The 20,774-nt window shown below is 45.1% G+C and overlaps 1 protein-coding gene across 2 annotated transcripts in view; it reads right to left on the reverse strand.

Annotated features, from left to right (window-relative positions):
* The window catches only part of LOC147631226 (serine/threonine-protein kinase BSK1-like), a 57,100-nt gene extending 39,110 nt beyond the window's left edge, over window positions 1-17,990 (reverse strand). The window contains exons 1-2 of one of the 2 annotated variants that reach the window (XM_086809560.1): window positions 17,438-17,990; window positions 16,939-17,159 (exon numbers count right to left, since the gene is read on the reverse strand). In XM_086809560.1, the coding sequence (XP_086665686.1) occupies window positions 16,939-17,159; window positions 17,438-17,516 (300 nt within the window). In that variant the 5' untranslated portion in view covers window positions 17,517-17,990. The remainder of the gene's footprint in view (window positions 1-16,938; window positions 17,160-17,437) is intronic. The other variant, XM_086809558.1, reaches the window with a different exon arrangement.
* Window positions 17,991-20,774: the final 2,784 nt, after the last annotated feature.

Below are 20,774 nucleotides of genomic sequence, written 5' to 3' on the forward strand. Positions count from 1 at the left end.
GTTTTCTGTGCCTCCCTCTTCTTCTTCTCCTGCCTTTTCCCCCCCTTGCCCCACCTCCAGCCCCTCCCCCATTTTTGCCCCTGCCCTCTCCCACCTTTGCACCCTGCCTGCACCCAAGCCCTTCATTCGCACCCCCCTGCCCCTTCCCCTTTTCTCACAGTTCAGTCTTCCTCCCTTCTCTGCCCTTCGCATCCTCCCTTTCCATCCTGCCCCCTCTCCCCCAGGGTTCTCTTTTTCTTCCCTCCACCCCTTTGAGTCCCCCCTCCTCTTTCCGCCCCGATTTTTTCTCCATCCCCTTCGTTGCCCTGTCCTGTTTCCTCCCACTGTTTTTCGTCCCAAATTGAATTTGTTCAGTTGAGGGTCACTTTGCATCCACCCTTCAGAAGGACTCCTTGGCAGCCACACCATCATCCCTGGCCAAGGCCACCCTCAACTCCTCTTTTTCCGAAGCAAAACTCCAACTCTTGGCTTCTTCAATGGCTTCACTCGAAGAAGCAAGCACTCCAACTCTTGGCTTCACTCTCCCACCCTTGCACCCTGCCTGCACCCAAGCCCTTCATTCGCACCCCCTGCCTGAAACCGGCCTCTAATAGAAACCAGAGTGCGGTAGACTAGCAGTCACCCGTCCACTTGTAGTCTAGATATGAAAACAAAAAAGATTGGGGCTAGAGTGCCCAAATCTGAAAACAAAGCGACACCTGTTGGCCCCAAAGCTTGGCGCCCCTTGCGGTATTTCTTTATTCAATTCCAAAAGTAGGAAAGGCTGAGTACAACCAAAATCAGCCAAGAGATCACACCTGTATGTCCAATCTGACGGCCCACAATACCTCTTAGCACAGAGGATCCACGCACACAGATCTGTGTCTCAAAGCAACACACTGTGCCTCCCTCTGATCAGCCAAGACCACTAAGCAGGGCAGCCATGAGCATACATCTGGCATAACTCAAGCACATGATTCAACATCTCAGCTCATACATACATGTATTGTTCAACCTCTGTCTCCACCCTTGTCAATCTGCCATACCCTCCTCTCACAAGGGACCAGATAGCTCAAATCTGCAACAGACATAAAGCAGTAGAAAGAGAGATAGATGAACAGATGCGGAGCTTACCAAAATCAGCCTGTGTATCTGCACTGGAGGAAGTAACGGTACCAATCTGTACTTGCAGGCACTTGTTTCCACAACCCTGCTTCACACGTGTGTATGTACTTGTCTGTACCCTCCTCCTTGTGTCCACCTCAGTGCTGTACCTGTCTGTACAGTCCTGAAAAACAGCACTGTACCAGTCTGTACTGCCTCGGAACACGTGCCAGAAGCTGTCCTTGCATACGCCGCCTGCGGCCAGTATCTGTACACGACTGTACCTGCGCAGTCAGCCTGTACCTGATCTGTCCAGCGCCGCCAACAGCAGTACTGTCCAGCGCAGCCTGTTTCTGTCCTGTCCGTACACTGTACGGCCGTCATACAGTGCTGTACGGCCTGTACCAGGACCAGCAGCCACCTGTGATAGTCGCCTGCTACAGCCGCTTGCAACAGCAGATGTACACGCAGCAGTTCCTGTGCACCGCCTGTACCAGAGCATGTAACTGCAGCAGCCTGTCCGTACAGTGCTGTACGGCTGGTTTGCACAGAGAAAACAGCAGCAGCACACCTTCTTTCAGTCGACCAGTTCTTCTCCTTGCTTTTCCACGCTTCCCCACAACTCCTTTTGCTCCACGTTTTTCAAAAGCTAGAGAGAGAGAGAGAGAGAGGAGAGAGAAGCACACACTCCAAAAGTGGAGTTGCCCCCTCTCCATAATAATCCTAGGGCCCCCCACTTTAATTGTTATTAAAGTTCCCTAGGGGCCACTAAGGCCTAGGGGCAACTTTTCATAAAACATTAGAATTCTAATGTTCTAGTTCCCCCCTTCACACCTAGGTATGTCCACACATCATTAACTCTGTCCGGGCACCCCCCATGTGAATCATTCAATATTCTGACTCAGCAACCACCATGCCCACACTTGTGCTGTTCCATTTTCACAGGGCCATGACATACCCCCCTCTTGAAAAATGGCAAGCGTCCTCGATTGCATTCTGGTGATACAGCAAAATATCCAAAGTGAAATATACAATATGGCAAGATCAGCGTCCCAATCTCTCTAAGCCATGCACATGTATCAACATCATTCACTGCAAAACAATGGCGTAGTAATAGTCCAAGTTGTATACCACTGTGAACCATACATATCCACAAAATCCCATGTGACTAGTACACATATATCATAGAAGTCCCATAAACAGATGTACTGTCAGCCATCAGTACCTTCGGGTGAGATAAAAACTGCACCAAGTGACCTCTAGATGTCATCTGAGCCTGTCTGTATCAAGGGAGTGGAGGTGCTACCCCCCTCTTGAGCATCAGGTAATGCTCCAGACCCATGCTCTGCTGAACCTGAATGAGCCACAACAAGAGTCGGCTCTAACTCAAAGGCATCGAGATAAAGCTGCAAAACTTGAGGTGAATCTGTTAAGTCACCTTCCTCCATCCACTTCGCATCCATCGGTGAATAGTTCTTGAACTTCACAAGATAGCGACGGGAAACTTTACCTCGTACCTTCCTTTCTTTATGTGCCAGTATCTGCTCTGGAATCAGAACCTCATCAAGTTCCTCAACTTCTGGCTGAGCCTCATCTGATACATCCTCAGGCACATCCCCACGGAAAGGTCTAAGGAGACTCACGTGAAAAGCATTGTGAATCCTCCAGTGATCTGGTAGCTTCAAACGATAGGCTATCTCACCAATCTTTTCCAATACCTGAAAAGGCCCATAATAACGCATGCTCAATTTAGGGAATAAGCGCTCTTTACCCTTCATCTTCTTGAGTCTAGCCTTTTCACAGCGCAAAAGAACCCAATCACCCAATGCAAACTCTAAATCACGTCTGTGACGGTCTGCGGCTTTCTTTTGCTTCTGCTGAGTTTTCTTGAGTGCCAACTTAACTCTCCGATAAGCTTCATCCAGACTCTCCACATACTGATCAGCCTCAAAGATCTTATCCTTTGTATGCAAAATGGGTGGTACCTTCTTCCCTCCTTCCACAATCTCAAAAGGCAGCTTGCCTGTCGAGGTACGTACAGTGTTGTTATATGCAGACTCCACTAAAGGAAGATACTTTTCCCATTGTTGCTTGTGCTCTGACACATAACACTTGAGAAGATCCAACACTGTCGAGTTAGCCTCTTCTGACTGACCATCACTCTGTGGATGAAATGACGATGAAAACTTGAGAGTTGTACCCATGTTGTCAAACAACTCTCTCCAGAACAAACTCGTCATCCGTGGATCTCGGTCACTAATGATAGACGTAGGCAATCCATGATACTTGAAGATGTTCGCCATGAACAACTTCACCATATGATCCACTTTGATCGTCTTACGCACAGGAATGAAATGAGCCTGCTTACTGAACCTGCATATGATAGTCCAGATGCCATCATTGCTCGTATGTGTCCGTGGAAGATCAAATATAAAATCCATGGCAATGCTCTCCCAAGGTCTATCTAGAATAGGTAAAGACTGTAATAACCCTGGTGTCTTTTGACGGTCAAACTTTACCTTCTGACATACGATGCATTGCCTCACAACGGCATCAACATCTCTTCTCAAGGTTGACCAATAAAAGAAAGTCTCCACTGCTTTTACCGTTGCGTCAATACCTCTATGACCTGCATACGGTGGAGCATGACTTTCAATCATAACCTTGAGTCGCAATGGCCTGGCAACACACAGTCTGCCATGCATCAATAAAAACCCATCTCTGAGAGTATAGTGCTCATGCCGCTGACCCTCAGACATCTGATCATACAACCTTTCAAAGTCCTCATCATGGGCATACTGCTCTTTCATTTCATCAAGCTCATGATGATAAGCAAGTGAAACTGCAGAGACCTGTGGCTTGCGTGACAAAGCATCTGCCACTACATTCTTTTTGCCTTCCACATGCACAATCTGGAAGTGAAACATAGACAAAAAGTTTGCCCAACGCATATGCTTCTCTTAAAGCTTAGTCTGCGTGAGGAAATAACGCAAGGTCTGATGATCTATCTGCACAGTGAAATCAGCCCCAGGCAAGTAGTGTTTCCATGTAGAAAGAGCGTGAATTACAGCCAACATCTCTTTCTCATAAACCTGTAAATGCTTCTTAGCATCTTGCAATATTCTACTCTCATAGGCTATGACATGTCCCTCTTGCATGAGAACTGCACCAATGCTACTTCCACATGCATCACACTGGACAACAAAAGCCTTTCGGAGGTCCGGTAACACCAATACTGGGTCCGAAGTAAGCTTTTCTTTGAGCTTTTTGAATGCTGTAATTTCCCGATCAGCCCATCTAAACGGAGTTGCCTTCTTTGTCAAGGCATGAAGAGGTGAAGCAATTTCAGCAAAGTGCCGTATGTACCGCCTGTAATAGGAACACAATCCTAGAAAACTGCGTACATCATGCACAGTCCTCAAAGCTGGCCAATTAAGTATTGCTTCCACCTTTGCTAGATCCATACGGACTCCATGCGCAGACACAATATGCCCCAAGAAATGTATCTCCTGCAAAAAGAACTCACTCTTCTTGCCATTAACAACCAACCTATGGTTTCTGAGTTCTGCAAACACAATGGCCAAATGCCTTCTATGCTCTTCCTCAGTTCGTGAATGCACAATCATATCATCAAAGAATGTGCCGACAAACTCTCTATGAGGCCTGAAAATCCTGTCCATCATTCTGTTAAATGTGGCAGGCGCATTTGTCAAACCAAAGGGCATAACCAAGAACTCATACAACCCAAACGTGGTTCGGAATGCTGGCTTATGCACATCCTCGGATCTAATGCGTATCTGATGTTACCCGCTTTTCAAGTCAATACGACTAAAGACTGTGGAGCCCTGTAAGCGGTCCAAAATGTCATCGATCCTCGGTATGGGAAATCGATTCTTGATAGTATTCTTGTTGAGCGCCCTGTAATCAATACACATGCGCCAAGAACCATCCTTTTTCTGCACTAAGAGCACAAGTGAGCAAAAGGGTGATGAGCTAGGCTGTATCAACCCTTTATTCAGAAGCTCCTGCCACCTGACTCATAATCTCTTCCTGTTGGGCTGCACTAACACGGTACAACGGTCTATTCGGTGGAGTACTACCAGGAATCAAATCAATGGCATGATCTTCCGGCCTCTCAGGAGAAAGTTCTCCTGGCAATGACTCGAAAAAACAGTCTTGAAACCCACATAAGAAATCAGTCATGTCCTTATCTAACATAGACAAATTAGACTTAGACTCATCATCCTGTGCATCCTTTACATAAATCAAGTACGCGGAAAGATGCTTTTTCATTACTGGTGAAATCGCCGAAGCGGATACAATAGGAACAGATTCCCCTTTGAGTTTTACATCCAATACATGTTCTTTCCCTCTATGAGTCAGAGTGATTTTCCTATTGTAAGTATCCCACCACCGCATGTACTCTGTGGCACCATGGCATCCCCAATAAAACATCACAGCCATCCAAAGGCATGATGAAGAACTCTTCGCTGTCCACATAACCCTGCAAATGAAGCCGAAGCTTCCCAATGATAGGAGTAACGGGTTCTGCATACCCTGGACAAGCCATATTAGCCTCATGTAACGGCCCCATCTCCTCTGCGCGAATCCCCAATCGGCCAGCCAAATCTGGTGAAATGAAGTTGGCTTTAGCACCTGTGTCAAAGAAGATCAAGGCATTCTGATCTCTCACTTTGCCCCATGCCCTGCACAACTCTGTTGCGTCACCACCTGGCTGTTCCCCCACAAGATCAGGAACTAAGCCTCCAGAAGGTTTTGGTTTCTTTGACTTGGGCTCTCCTTTATTGTCAGTCCTTTTGGGACTTTCTTTTGGGACAATTGAATGACATATGCCCCTCTTCAGTACAGTAAAAACATTTATGAGCATCTCTCAAAGCCTGTCTTTCCTCAGAAGTCCTCTTGGGCATTGGCAACTTCTTATACCTCGTCTCTGAAGACCCTTTAGCATCACGAGAAGCATGCCCAGATTTTTCAGCTTTCTTGCTCATGTTCTTACTGCCTTTAAACCCAGATGAACCTCCGGTGAGTAACGCATTAGCTGTCATAGCATTTTCAATCATCTGTGACATGTTCGTTACTCTTGTTTTGATACAATAATCTCGTACCTCCTTGGGCAGCCCACAACAATACTTCTCTACCTGCTCAGACAATGGCACTGCACGATAAGAAGTCACTGGGAGTAAAGCTTCCCAAAACTTCTTGTTATAATCCTCCAAATTCTCACACTTTGAAGCATCCAATTTGTGCCATGCAGTCATAACATCCACCTCAAATGTAGATGTGAGCCATACGGAAGAGAAAACCTGATTAAATTGGACCGATGTAGTGGGTGCTATGCCCTGCAAAAGAAGAGTAGACCACCACTGCAAAGCATTGCCCTTGAGAAAAGTGGCAGCTTTCCTCACCTTAGAGGACTCTGTGTAATTCCCACCAGAAAAAGCAGCATCAAACTGCTGTAAAAAGGTAAGTGCTTTCAATTTATCTTTGGCTCCACTGAATGTATCAAACTTCACTGCAGCTCCCCCTTCCTTGTAATCCTTCGCCTTTCCCATAGGCGTTAGATTATCATATGGAAGTGGTTTCACAAGATTGCTGCCCCCAACATTCATGCCCATCATTGGGTCAACATTTCCCATTCCCACACCAGGCATACCGTACATTCCAGCCATGTTTCCAAACATTCCGTTATGCATACCTGGCTGCATACCACCAAACATATTTCCTTGCATTCCAGGTTGCATGCCCCCAAACATATTTCCTTGCATACCGGACTGCATACCACCATACATATTCCCCTGCATACCAAGCTGAAAATTAGCTCCAAAAGGCCCGTGCATACCCATGCCTCCCTGAGGGTAACCCCCAGTCATAGATTGGAACACCGAGCCACCACCAAAATAACCTGGATGCATATTCTGCTGAGGAATAGGTAGTTGTCCATAGAAGGAACTCTGAGAGTTTGCACCATAAGCATGCTGCATGTTCGGAAACTGGCCAAAAGATGGTTCCTGTGGGATGGCACCACTATGACTCTGTGGAAGATTCTTAGAACGAACCTCCTCCTTCTTTTTCTTGGGCTCTGTGCGGGATCTCATAAATTCAGCAAATCTCTCACTCTGAGTGAGCTGCATTAATACATCCATAACACTAGCCAAACGATCTTTGAACCGAGCATCATCATCCTCTTTACCATGTACATCTTCTGGCTGTGTTACATCCTCATAAGGCTCAGCATCTGCAGCCTGTTCTCCTGCATGAATATCTTCAGATACATCTCTCTCAGGAGAAGTCTCTTGCTCTTCCTCTTCATGATAGAAGTACTCATCCTCTGTATCAGACATGTTTGCTGAATTTTTCAGCGATGGCTTTCTTCGAGGCAACCACGAGCTCACCCCCTTCAGAAAGTTGATGATTGGTCCCGGCAACCGGAACCTTGAAACCAGCCTCTAATAGAAACCAGAGTGCGGTAGACTAGCAGTCACCCGTCCACTTGTAGTCTAGATATGAGAATAGAAAAGATTGGGGCTAGAGTGTCCAAATCTGAAAACAAAGCGACACCTGCTGGCCCCAAAGCTTGGCGCCCCTTGCGGTATTTCTTTATTCAATTCCAAAAGTAGGAAAGGCTGAGTACAACCAAAATCAGCCAAGAGATCACACCTGTATGTCCAATCTGACGGCCCACAATACCTCTTAGCACAGAGGATCCACGCACACAGATCTGTGTCTCAAAGCAACACACTGTGCCTCCCTCTGATCAGCCAAGACCACTAAGCAGGGCAGCCATGAGCATACATCTGGCATAACTCAAGCACATGATTCAACATCTCAACTCATACATACATGTATTGTTCAACCTCTGTCTCCACCCTTGTCAATCTGCCATACCCCTCCTCTCACAAGGGGCCAGATAGCTCAAATCTGCAACAGACATAAAGCAGTAGAAAGAGAGATAGATGAACAGATGCGGAGCTTACCAAAATCAGCCCGTGTATCTGCACTGGAGGAAGTAACGGTACCAATCTGTACTTGCAGGCACTTGTTTCCACAACCCTGCTTCACACGTGTGTATGTACTTGTCTGTACCCTCCTCCTTGTGTCCACCTCAGTGCTGTACCTGTCTGTACAGTCCTGAAAAACAGCACTGTACCAGTCTGTACTGCCTCGGAACACGTGCCAGAAGCTGTCCTTGCATACGCCGCCTGCAGCCAGTATCTGTACACGACTGTACCTGCGCAGTCAGCCTGTACCTGATCTGTCCAACGCCGCCAGCAGCAGTACTGTCCAGCGCAGCTTGTTTCTGTCCTGTCCGTACACTGTACGGCCTGTACCAAGACCAGCAGCCACCTGTGATAGCCGCCTGCAACAACAGCAGATGTACACGCAGCAGTTCCTGTGCGCCGCCTGTACCAGAGCATGTAACTGCAGCAGCCTGTCCGTACAGTGCTGTACGGCTGGTTTGCACAGAGAAAACAGCAGCAGCACACCTTCTTTCAGTCGACCAGTTCTTCTCCTTGCTTTTCCACGCTTCCCCACAACTCCTTTTGCTCCACGTTTTTCAAAAGCTAGAGAGAGAGAGAGAGAGAGGAGAGAGAAGCACACACTCCAAAAGTGGAGTTGCCCCCTCTCCATAATAATCCTAGGGCTCCCCACTTTAATTGTTATTAAAGTTCCCTAGGGGCCACTAAGGCCTAGGGGCAACTTTTCATAAAACATTAGAATTCTAATGTTCTAGTTCCCCCCTTCACACCTAGGGATGTCCACACATCATTAACTCTGTCCGGGCACCCCCCATGTGAATCATTCAATATTCTGACTCAGCAACCACCATGCCCACACTTGTGCTGTTCCATTTTCACAGGGCCATGACACTGCCCCTTCCCCTTTTCTCACAGTTCAGTCTCCTCCCTTCTCTGCCCTTCGCATCCTCCCTTTCCATCCTGCCCCCTCTCTCCCAGGGTTCTCTTTTTCTTCCCTCCACCCCTTTGAGTCCCCCCCTCCTCTTTCCGCCCCGATTTTTTCTCCATCCCCCTTCGTTGCCCTGTCCTGTTTCCTCCCACTGTTTTTCGCCCCAAATTGAATTTGTTCAGTTGAGGGTCACTTTGCATCCACCCTTCAGGACTCCTTGGCAGCCACTCCATCATCCCTGGCCAAGGCCACCCTCCACTCTTCTTTTTCAGAAGCAAAACTCCAACTCTTGGCTTCTTCAATGGCTTCACTCGAAGAAGCAAGCACATTAGTGTGCACATTTGTCAACAGATGGCTGCTGTCTGGCTCGAGGCCAAATCTGCAAGCTCCTTGTGTTAGCATTTATAATCTCCTGTTGGTGACTATTTTGGTGTCTACGAGTGCCCTTCCCATGTTCAGGCAACCCCCCTATTTTTCCTGGGCCTCTGATGTGGGCTGCCCACCCTTTGATGGCATTTATGCCTATTTTTCCCCATTTTTTAAGGTCGTGTTGGAGTCATGGGTGAGTCATCCAGTGCATATGGTGAGTATATACTATATATATGCTGCCCCACCCCCTCATTATTATCATCATTTGTTGGTCATCTGGCACCCTTCATCCCTCTGCCTACGGAGACCACTCCTCACCTATAGGTTGGTTGTATCCATCTTTCTTCTTGAGAATTAATGCATCAGCATTTTGTTGTTTTCTCTCATCCCTCACTTGGTGCTTCAACATTTTTGTCATTCGTCTACATCTTTCTGCTGCCCTTTGACATGGTATCAGAGTAGAGGTGTCTAGACCTGGGATCGTTGGTTGGTGCTGATTTTTGCCGCATTTTCACACGAGCCTGGTGGCAGCCCGCAATGTTTTACACCTGTGTTTTCATCTCCGGAGGGGCAGGTCTGCATCCTTTGTGTTTTTTTTCTCCTCTCCACTCACTTTCTATTCCGCCCACCCTCCCTACAAGTGCAGAGAGCAGTTCTTGGGCTGTTTTGGTGTCTGTGTTTTTCAGAGGGGATACACCATGGCACCATTCAACCTCGGGCGGTTCAGATACCCACTCTTCCAACTTTTGCTGTATATGCAAAGTTGGATGGCACAAACTACAACATCTAGAAAGTCATGGTGGAAGCAATCTTGGAGACATACGATCTTCTGGAGTTCATCACTCGCTCGGTCCTCCTGCCTTACCCGGACACCGAAGAGGATGAGGATATGAGGGATACCCTTATGCACGAAGCTGCTCTATGGGATCGGCTTAATGCCCATGCTCGATCATTCATCCTTCTGAACTCTCAACCCTTCGTCATCGCTCACATCAAACAGGATACCCATGCACATGTTGCTTGGAAGAAACTCTCTGACATTTACGATAGGAAGACACCCATGAAGAGAGTTTCCCTAAAGCTTCAAATGTTGAAGCTTTCACCCACTAATTCCACTTCCATGCGGGATCACATCAACAAACTGGAGTCATTGCAATCTGAGATTTCTGGGTGCGGGAAGGAGGTTTCCACTGAGGATATGGCAAGTCGGCATTCCTCAACGGGGAGCTAAAGGAGGAGTTTACGTGGAGCAACCCCTGGGATTTCATGTTCCTAGCTCCAAAGGTATGGTCTACAAGCTGAAAAAGGCCTTGTATGGTTTGAAACAAGCCCATAGGGCTTGGTATGAGAAGATTGATGCATTCTTTCAACAGAAGGGTTTCAAGTGGTTGTCAGCGGTTGATCCAAATCTCTACATCTTTCTCGAGAAAGGGTTGCATACTATTGTCATTCTCTATGTGGACAACTTGATCATCACAGGCAGCTATAAAACACACATTGCTCCGACAAAGACTGCCCTCGGTAACGAATTTGAGATGACAAATCTCAAGTTGCTCAACTTCTTTCTTGGATTGGAGATTTTTCGGCACTCATATGGCATATTCATTTCTCAGCAACGGTATGTTACAGAGTTGTTAGAGGCTTTCAGAATGACAAATTGTAAGCCCATCACTTCCCCCATGGATCCGGGCATCAAACTCTCCTCTTCTAGACCCGATTCAAGTGCAAATACACTTCTAGACAATGCATGGGTAGGAGCCCAAATGGAGGCAACGTGGATTGCCCTAGAGGCCATCGAGACATAGAGAGCAGCCTACCGCTACCATGTTTACACCTCCTCCTATACCAAGGTAGAGACAAGGTCACAAAAGATTTTTTCTTCTTGACAAGGCTGTTGGAGGTGGCAATTCTCGTAGCTACTCTCGGGTTATCGCATGACTAGAAGTTGTGGTGGATTATCCCATATGCAAGAGCATGGGAAGTTGAAAAGCCATATATAGGGTGTGGTGGCACCTTGTCATAGATATCTCCTCCAGCTAGGAGATGGGAGCCCAGCCACCGACGTTGCTCAGTGCCCTAGGGTGGTGTGTGTGCTGCTATTGCGTGACTCTAACATGCATAGTTTCCACGAGTTTCGGAAACGAGGGTGCGGAGCACGGCGAGAAACGGAGTTTCGGAGTTTCGGCCTTCGGGAAGAAACGGGGAAACGGAGTTTCGGTTTTAGGGTTTAATACATATATATATAATTAATAAAAACATTACAAAAGCTTGAAAAATACATCTTTGCTCAAGTTCAATGTCAAAGACCCAAATGACCCTACATCTTTGTTTGGAACATGAGCAAGATGGTCCTTCACACGGGTGACACTCCCCGTTTTGACCAACCCACAATATCTACATCTCCATTTTCTGGAGCCACCAGATCCTGCATAACCCCCCACTTGCTCCACATGCTGCCAAAAAGGATCCGGAGTCCGAGCCATGTTACTTGTGCGGTTCGAGGTCGGGAGACTCGGAGAGATTCGAGGAGTGGAGGCTGTTTTTCTGGTCCTGCAGGCTGCGAGCAAGGTGCGACTCATTCTTGCTTGGTAGAGCTTAGATGGCAAAGGTGGAGGCCCCAAGTAGAGGTAGAGGGCGTGGTAGAGGGCTGATGTGGAGGTAGAGGGGTAGAGGGCAAGGTAGATGGGTAGAGCAGCTCCAAACAGGCGGCGGAAATAAGCGCGCAGAATGGCGGCAAAAAACAGCACGCGGGTTTCTAAACCCTGGAAAAATAGGGCCTTGGAAACGCCGTTTTTGGAAACGGAAACGTTTTCGAAACGTTTCCACGTTTCAATGGGCCAGAAACGGCGTTTCTGGAAACTATGCTAACATGGTATCAGAGCTCGGCCCGTGTGGTCCTGGGCAGTCCTAACCTCTGTTTGATCGAGGTGCTCGAATTGAAGGAGGGTGTTGGAGGTGGCAATTCTCGTAGCTACTCTCGGGTTATCGCATGACTAGAAGTTGTGGTGGATTATCCCATATGCAAGAGCATGGAAAGTTGAAAAGCCATATATAGGGTGTGGTTGCACCTTGTCATAGATATCTCCTCCAGCCAGGTTTTTTGGGGGGAGCAACGGCTAGGAGATGAAAGCCCAACCACCGACGTTGCTCAGTGCCCTGGGGTGGTGTGCGTGCTGCTGTTGCTGCGTGACTTTGACAAAGCCCACCCTCACCACCGCCATGAAGAAGTTCAACACTCTGAAGGTCCAACAGCTTACTCCGCAAGGAATGCCTTGGAGAAGACGGACTTCTCGTCTCTTTCTCCTTGCATCATTGGGACCTTATGAACACTGGCCTTAGATCAGCCTTCAATGAGGTCGTGCAAACATGTTCTCTTCCAAAGAGGCTCGCCAAGGGCCTTATACATCTCATCCCCAAAGAGGGCAAGTGTAACTTGGTTGAACACAAATGCTAATCAATACACTTAAATACACCAAGATTTAATGGACAACATGCTCAATACAAGAAGTAATTTGCTGAATTGACAAGAGACGCACAATGAGCCGAAACAGTCAGCCCCTCCCTCAAATAAAGTATACTGATCTTCGGAGAATCAAGTACATACTACTGTCATGGGCATTTCTGACCAGGTTTCCATACCAATGCAGTATTGCCAACAATGTGGTTTTCAATGTAGACTTGCAACTCACACTACCCTCTCAAGTGCCCATGTTCCCTACCATCTGCTCTCTATTGTTCCACCAACACATAGTAGCAACAATATGCAAGAGAGTACGCAAGACAAGAGAACACTACACAAAGTATGTGAACATGGAGTCCTGCTACTTGCTTCATATTTAAGCATCAAAGCTTACCAATTGCAAGTAGAGTCAATGACAACGAAAGTCTTCACGATGGAAGTGTTTGGAGTGATAAAATCTTCAATCTATCACGATCCTTCGAGACAAAAGTCTTCAAGAGGATGAAGAGAACCCTGGGAAAGCTTCCCCTATGGTTCAACTTGAGAAAGAAAGGCTGAAATTAAGGTTTTCAGTAAAAAGACCAAAAATTGCAGCAGCTATTTTGTTGATTTCAGTCATTGGGAGTGTGTGGGAGAGTGAACACTCCCTGGAAACACTCTTGGAAGCTTGGAAAACACACTAGCAGGCTTGGATATGGAGTTGGGAAGAAGAAAGTGTAGAAAATACAACCAAAAAGGCCTCATGAAGGGGGCGCCGACTTCTAGAGAGAGAGGAGAGATGGTGAGATGTCCACTCTAGGTGTCAGGTAGAGAGGACAAGTGCCTTGTGGTGCACGCTAGAACGGACACATCTGTTGTGGCCAACCAACATCCTCCACACATATATAAGCAAAAGGCATCATTTCACTCATTTAATCAAGCCATTCATTCATTCATCAATCTCATAACTCGGTAGAAGTTATGCAAGAGCCAAAGGTCACCCCTTTGGGGCTGACCAAGGGCTCAACCATGTACAAGCATTAAAGTCACCGTTTTGTACCATATTAAATACAAAAAACCTGACACCAACTATCTCTCTTCTTCTCTCTCCTCTGTCTTAATCATGTTTAAATCAACATCTTGTTCTTAATCAAGCTTAGGGCTAAGGCTTCCACACATGCAACAACTTGCACCTTCAACCTCACCTCCCAACTCTTATCCATGGCACCCAGACGAGTTCCATCCATGATAGGAGCATCTTGGATAACATATTCACCTTTAGAGAGGCAATACCATTCGCATAGTTGCTCTAAGAGGATATAGCACTCCTGCTACTTGACTTAGAGAAAGCCTACATTGGAGTGGATTAGGATTTCTTAGAGAGCACTATGTTGCAGATGGGTTTTTCACCCTCTTGGATCCCAAGAGTCTCCGCTCTGTACTCCTAAATCCATAGCCAGGTTCTCATACACGGTGCATGAGGGAATCAGTTCCTAATCTCTTGCTCTATGCGGTAAGGCTTTACCCTAACCCCTTTCCTTTTCCTTTTTGTAGCCAAGGCTATGAGTTGTTTCCTTTGGGTAGGAAGCTACTTTAGTGGAACTATGCATGACTTTCTTTGGCTGGCCGGATGGTGGTGGCCACCCAAGTTCTCCTAGCCACCATGTGGTATATCACTTCATGTTGGGCATTCTCTCGGGCCTCCATTGGATAAATCCAACGGCTCATTCGAAACTTCTTGTGGGTCAACAGTGATGGGTGGGATTTTTGCACTTGGAGAGTCATCGTTCAGCCTCTCCCCATGAGGGAGGCCTAGGTATCACTGATCCCATGACCCAACGCTGTGCTTTGGTTGGGGGTCTCCAACCTGGAGGAGAACTATGGAAGAACTTCCTCATTACCCGCATCTTGGACCCTCCCGTGTGGTGATAACAATGGTTGCCTTGGCTGCCTAGCATCAAAAGCATCAGGGATCTTCTCAACACCTCCTCTTCGCAAGCATAAAGTTGAAGTTGTCATTGACATAAATTACACACTGTATGTCGCCATCAACATTTTGCTACGTTGGAGTTTGTTCAGTTGGACTGAAACTCAACTCGATGCTCTTGCAATGAATATGTTGCAAAGAGAGCAATGCCATCAACTTTATAATCAGGATTCAAAGGACTCCACTAGTGTAAATTTAAGTACCAAAGAGACTCTATAATAGTGTTCACAATTTTTGAGACACACGGAGAGAAAAAAAAGAGCATCACTAAATTTAGTCAATGATTCAAAATGTTCTCATTGAACATGAAAAGGTTTTATCAAACCAAAGAAACCCTCAAGCATGTTTGTCATGCAACTTTGTGCCCTATTGATAAGTCAAGAACTCTATACATAGAGCGACATTTTGTGTAAGAACTTGAGATCTTGTCTCCCAGCAAAAAGAGGATACAATAGCTAAGATGACCTAATAGTGGATGTATGGCTAAGATGGCTGAATTGTGGACCTATAGCCACCAAGTAGCTCAGCTATGACCAAAATTGAGGCCAAGAAACATGATCGCTACTAATTTGGTCTTATATGAAGTGGACACGGTGGTATAAACACATTAATATGCCAAGTGGATAGACAAGACATATAAATCATGATTGATTAAGTAAAGTACATTAGTGTGGTCGTCTCTCAGTTGTGATCCCCATCGAGGGATGTTTTGGGATAATGGCCAACAAAGCATAGGAAGGCTTGTCTTGCCAAATAAGGGAGGCTAAGATCATGAAGCAAAAGCCCAATGCTACGGGCTTGGCCTCTCCTCCTAAAAGTGCAAGGCCATACTCAGAGGACAAGGGCATTGCAAGTTCTGAGATGATATATACTGCACTGGTTCTCAGATAGTTAACAGCAACAACAACTAACAAACCAACAGTATTGGCGAGTACCCAAACTAATATTTAAAACTGAAGAGAATTCTCATATGTAAAATAAATACTCATAATATTATATCTATCTCAATAGGTCCCCACCTTTAGTCCATGTCCCATCTCTAGATTCTGTGCCCACACCTGATGACTCAAACCTGTCATTTTAACATATACCCCCCACCCACCCCCCAAACACACACACACTATCATTCTACAAAAACTCTTATCTCATTCTTACTCCAGGAGCTCTAGCCCTTGTTACCATGCCATTACAATTATTGCAATTCCCCATATCATCCAGGTTTGAAACCTCGTTGCTCTCCTAAATCCCACTGGATGCCATTATAAACCTCCAATCTGTACGATACATATGCTTGTACTATGTATAGCAACCAGGGGAGTTGAGCAAGATAACTCCCACTTGTTCTTCAACGCCGTAAGAAATATTTTGGCAAGGATTTTTAAAAATCTGTGATCTGTGATGCAAAGCAATCCATGCCCAAACCTTGTACTGTTGCACACCCTCTTGCCAACATAGTCTAACATGTACGAGAAAGGTCAGCTGAGTCAGCTGCTAAACACCACTTAAAGGTGTATAAGCCTCTTGCATAAGAGGAGCTTGATCTCTCACCGGCATCCAGGTAATAACCAGCTCCTGCCAAAGTCCCTCTTAACTTGAGGGGCTTCAGTGTTCCCCGCATCAATCATCGCTTGGTATCATGTGCAAGCTCTAACTTTGTCTTGGATCCCCTCAAATAAGCTGGCACATTTCCATAATTCACCTACACCTGTCATCCTCCAGACAAGCATATGATGTCATAGATCTATTCAACTTGCTGGTTTCTTTAGGTGGCTGAAATCATCACCAGGGCGCTTGAAGTATAATTTATGCACACCTCGGAGTTCCTAACTTTTGTTGTACATGTGCTCTGTCCCCCTTGGCTTCCCCTTGAGACCTTGCCGCCACAAATTCTCAAAGCTGCTCTTAGAACTCTAGAACTGCTCCTCTGTTTTTTATGTAAAGCCTTCCTGGACGACTTCCTGGACGACTTCCTGAACGGCTGATTACTGACCACCATAAGGGTTTTTATTGAGCACACCCAAGAGAAAACATTCAAATGGCTTTCGCATCAATATGAAATGCTAATAACATCTTAGTTTGCTCATTCATAAAAGTTGAAAACAACAGGAAAAATCAAATTCAAATGTAGACTCACTGCAAATTGCCTGGGGTCTGGCCAAGCTATCTTTGGAAACCGCTTCACTGCAATCCAACGATTGTTATCTAAACACCCTTTGAAAACCATGTTGGGTGCCCTGTCACCTCCTTCCGACACAATATTCTCATGACTGAAATCATCTGTTGCTGCTCTGAGTTGCTCTAAAGAAAACTCTCTGAATGGTGGCACTGAATCAGCCTCGTTGGCACGCGAGTTATCTGCCACATGGCATCACCACAGCACTATTAGTCACCATTCACAATGGATATTTCTGTGTATGATCAAGACAAACATTGTAAAAAGGGGAATGTTGCAGTGCCATTATACATGACACTTTTGCATTTTTTGGAAAGTAGAGCTTCATCACACATGGCACAGACTATCCAAATGATGGCTTTAGATCCTGCACCTGTGTGCAATTAGCTAGATTTTATGTCAAACTGAGCGAGGGCACATCAGATCACATAACAAAAGCACATGAGCAAGAGGGGGAAACCTGACTCCAGTCGCGTGGCATGAGCTGGAGCGCCATCTAATGGTTGTGATAAATGAAGCCGTGAAGAACAGCAGCCCATCAGTCGAAAAGACAGGGGAAGCAGAAGCTTCTCTCAATGGGAGGGGCACATATGCTCTTCTTGAGCTGAAGAAAACGTTTGTTTTGGATCCGCCAACCTCGATCCTCCAGCAGCTTCTCTTCTGTCGCTTCGGCAACTGCAAAAAGCTAGAATCTGCAGAAATATGCAGGCTGGGATCACATCGAGCTGGAGTGGGACAGAAAAAACACACTGCCGGGGGGGGGGGGGGGGGGGGAGCTTTTAAGGCTATGGCGGGTTAAAGCTTTTCGGGCAATGGAGATGCAACGCGCTTGGGCTATGGGGATAGCGAGGAAATGGAAAGAAAGAGGAGCTATAGCGATGGTGAAGACGATCAGGAGAGGTGAGGGCAGAGAGAGAGAGAGAGAGAGAGAGAGAGAGAGCTGGCTAGCTGTTGGTGGGCAAGGGAAGGAGGAGGGCCCCTGGTTTCTAAGTATTGTTTTTTTTTTTTAAATGCAATGAGGCCACTCTCCTTTGATTTTGACTGTTGCTGTTTAGGGGCTTGCCTGCGGCTGCTGCCGGCAGCCCCCTTGAACTCGCACGTGTGGAGCAGTGTTCGAAAAAAACCCGGGTATAGTGTAATTTGCACTTGCAGATTTTTAAAATTACCTTCAAATTTGAAACTTAAGGGTACAAAAACCTGCATATTTTGAGGGGTTGTAGAACAAAAACCTTCAAAATTTGAAAATTTTCTTTATAAATAATTTCACAATTTTTAGATGAAGGTTTTTTACTTTTTGGGAAAATAGTTTTTTTCGAACACTGGTGTGGAGGGAAGGTCCCCGCACGTTTGACCTCGATATCCGACTTTGACCTTTAGGCTGTGAGCATCCCTCCCCACGTGACCTTGGTCCTAGCCACACATAAGGGTCGCTTCATATGTTTTCTCTCTTAAAAAAGGCCATGATCTACCTGAGTTCAAGTCCAACCGTTGGTCGTATATGCCCTCATGTTACATTCTACCGACGTTAATACCCCCCTCTCTCTCTCTCTGGTTTTGGATAGGTTTTAGTTAGAAAACCATTAAGTTTATCCACGACAGACCGGTTGATTGACGCAGCATCCACCTCATAACAATTAGATGGACACTAAGATTTAACGGAGAAATGTCAAAGCATTGTTGAGCATTGGGTAAATTCGTTGCAATCGTCCATTATGCACGTCAGAGGTGTGAGAGAGGGGGGGAAGCTCACGCCCCTGTGGTATTGGATAGGTTTTAGTTAGAAAACCATTAAATCTATCCACGACAGACCTGTGTGATTGACGTAGCATCCACCTCATAACAATTAGACGAACAATAAGATTTAAAGGAGAAATGTCAAAGCATTGTTGGGCATTGGGTAAATTCGTTGTTGCAATCATCCATTATGCACTAGATTGCTAACTATGATTTCCATGGCCCTAACATGTATAATGTTTCTCTTGATGTTGCACTAGAGACCCAAGCATTGTCTGTTACATTTTCAATAAGCAAATGGCTATTAAACTATGTGTCAAGCATGATGCTCCTCCACTAGCCAAGTATGTAAAAGTAGAAAATGGAAATGGTTCCCATGGGTGTACCATATCATCTCACCTAGTTTGCACTTGGTAAGAGATTTAAAGTTTCTGATTTAAGGTACATGATCATGAACATATCAAAATGCAAATTCCATGTTCTCTCTTTCACGCTCTTGTTGAGAACATTTATGGCATCCATCAAGGAAGGTGGGGAGTATAGAACCTTCATGGCATCTTTTTTCATCTCGCTGTCGCATAAAAAAAGGTTGGAAGGTGGCACTACGCAAAGAACCAATTCATGTGGGGAATGGTATGCACGACCCAACAAGCTACCTCTCCATATTTGAACTTTCAATAGTTCTATAATATGAAGTAGGATCGATTGTGGCAACTATGAAAGTGAAAGGAGAAAGAAAATGTATATCTTACAATCATAAATTGAAGATGGGAGATCTATGTGGGACCTCATCATAATTGCCCACGTTTCAATAAGGTGGTATGAGTGTCATAGTGATTTCTAAAGGCTTCACACTCCCAAGGCAATGGCTTAGTCATCTTATGTGTTTGAAAAGTGTTCTAAACGCACTTTTTCCTTATCATATCATGCCTGTGAAAAGTGTCTCAAGGCACTTTTTTCTTGTCATACCATGGTCCATTTCCCACTTTTTTCTTGTCATACCATGGTCCCTTTCCCACTTTTTTTCTTGTTATACCATGGTCCATTTCCCACTTATATTTTCAAAGGAGCAAGCTTTGTTATCTTTTTCTTAGCCTCATTGTTCCACACCTCCTCCTTGACTTTACCTAGTCCCGTCATCACTTCCCTTTCCAAAGTAGTCTAGTTGCTTCAGAAGCATTTCTTCAAGGCACTCCCCATCTTACTTGTCTCTTATTATTAAATGCAACTAAGGTTTAACTTGATTTTCAAGGCAAGATTATAATTGCTTCTCTTTAATTTGCTTGTAAATATTAACAATTCTTAGAACATGTGAAACCAATAATTATCAATTTACCCTTCTCCAACAAATTATGATGAACTATGAAATAGACTTCACCAATATCATCCTGATTGTCATGCTTGGTAATCTTGTCTATTGAGAATGATCAAGAGATTTGTTCATCCATTTTTCCATTTGTCTAGATCAACACCCCAAAACCATGATGTTTTATGGTAAACAATATAAGCAATATGTTTTTGCTTAAATAAATATTTCCATTTCTCTAGTGCAACACCCCAAAATCATCATGTTTTCTGGTAAACAGTAGAAGCAATATGTTTTTACTTTAGTAAATATTTTGAGTATAATTTGCTTTAGTAAATGTTATCTTGTAAATAATACAAACAATATATTTTTGCTTTCGTAAATATTTTAAGTATAATTTGCTTTAAGGATTCAAAGTTAACTTACATTCTCATCTAAATCAAGCACATATTGCTTTCAACATTAAAATGTAGAAGTTTTAATTTGAAAACTTTTGCTTGCAATCATTTTCATTGTTTCCTAATGAAATATACAAATGTCAATCCTCAATGACCAAAGCTACTTACATTCAATTTTAAAGTGTCAAATTTGTGCAATCTTTTTTGTAATGTATTTTCTAAACATGCTATACTTACAACATCTAGGAAGAAGGGAACTAAGATTTAATATGGAAATGGTACACATTCCTACAAGAATTGATTGAAAATAATCTCAAAATGTACAAATTCGGTGTACCTAAAGGTTATCCAACATTAAT

The sequence above is a fragment of the Cibotium barometz genome, chromosome 15 (genome assembly GCF_041138505.1).
Source record: "Cibotium barometz isolate CiBa-2024 chromosome 15, ASM4113850v1, whole genome shotgun sequence".
Taxonomy (NCBI): domain Eukaryota; kingdom Viridiplantae; phylum Streptophyta; class Polypodiopsida; order Cyatheales; family Cibotiaceae; genus Cibotium; species Cibotium barometz.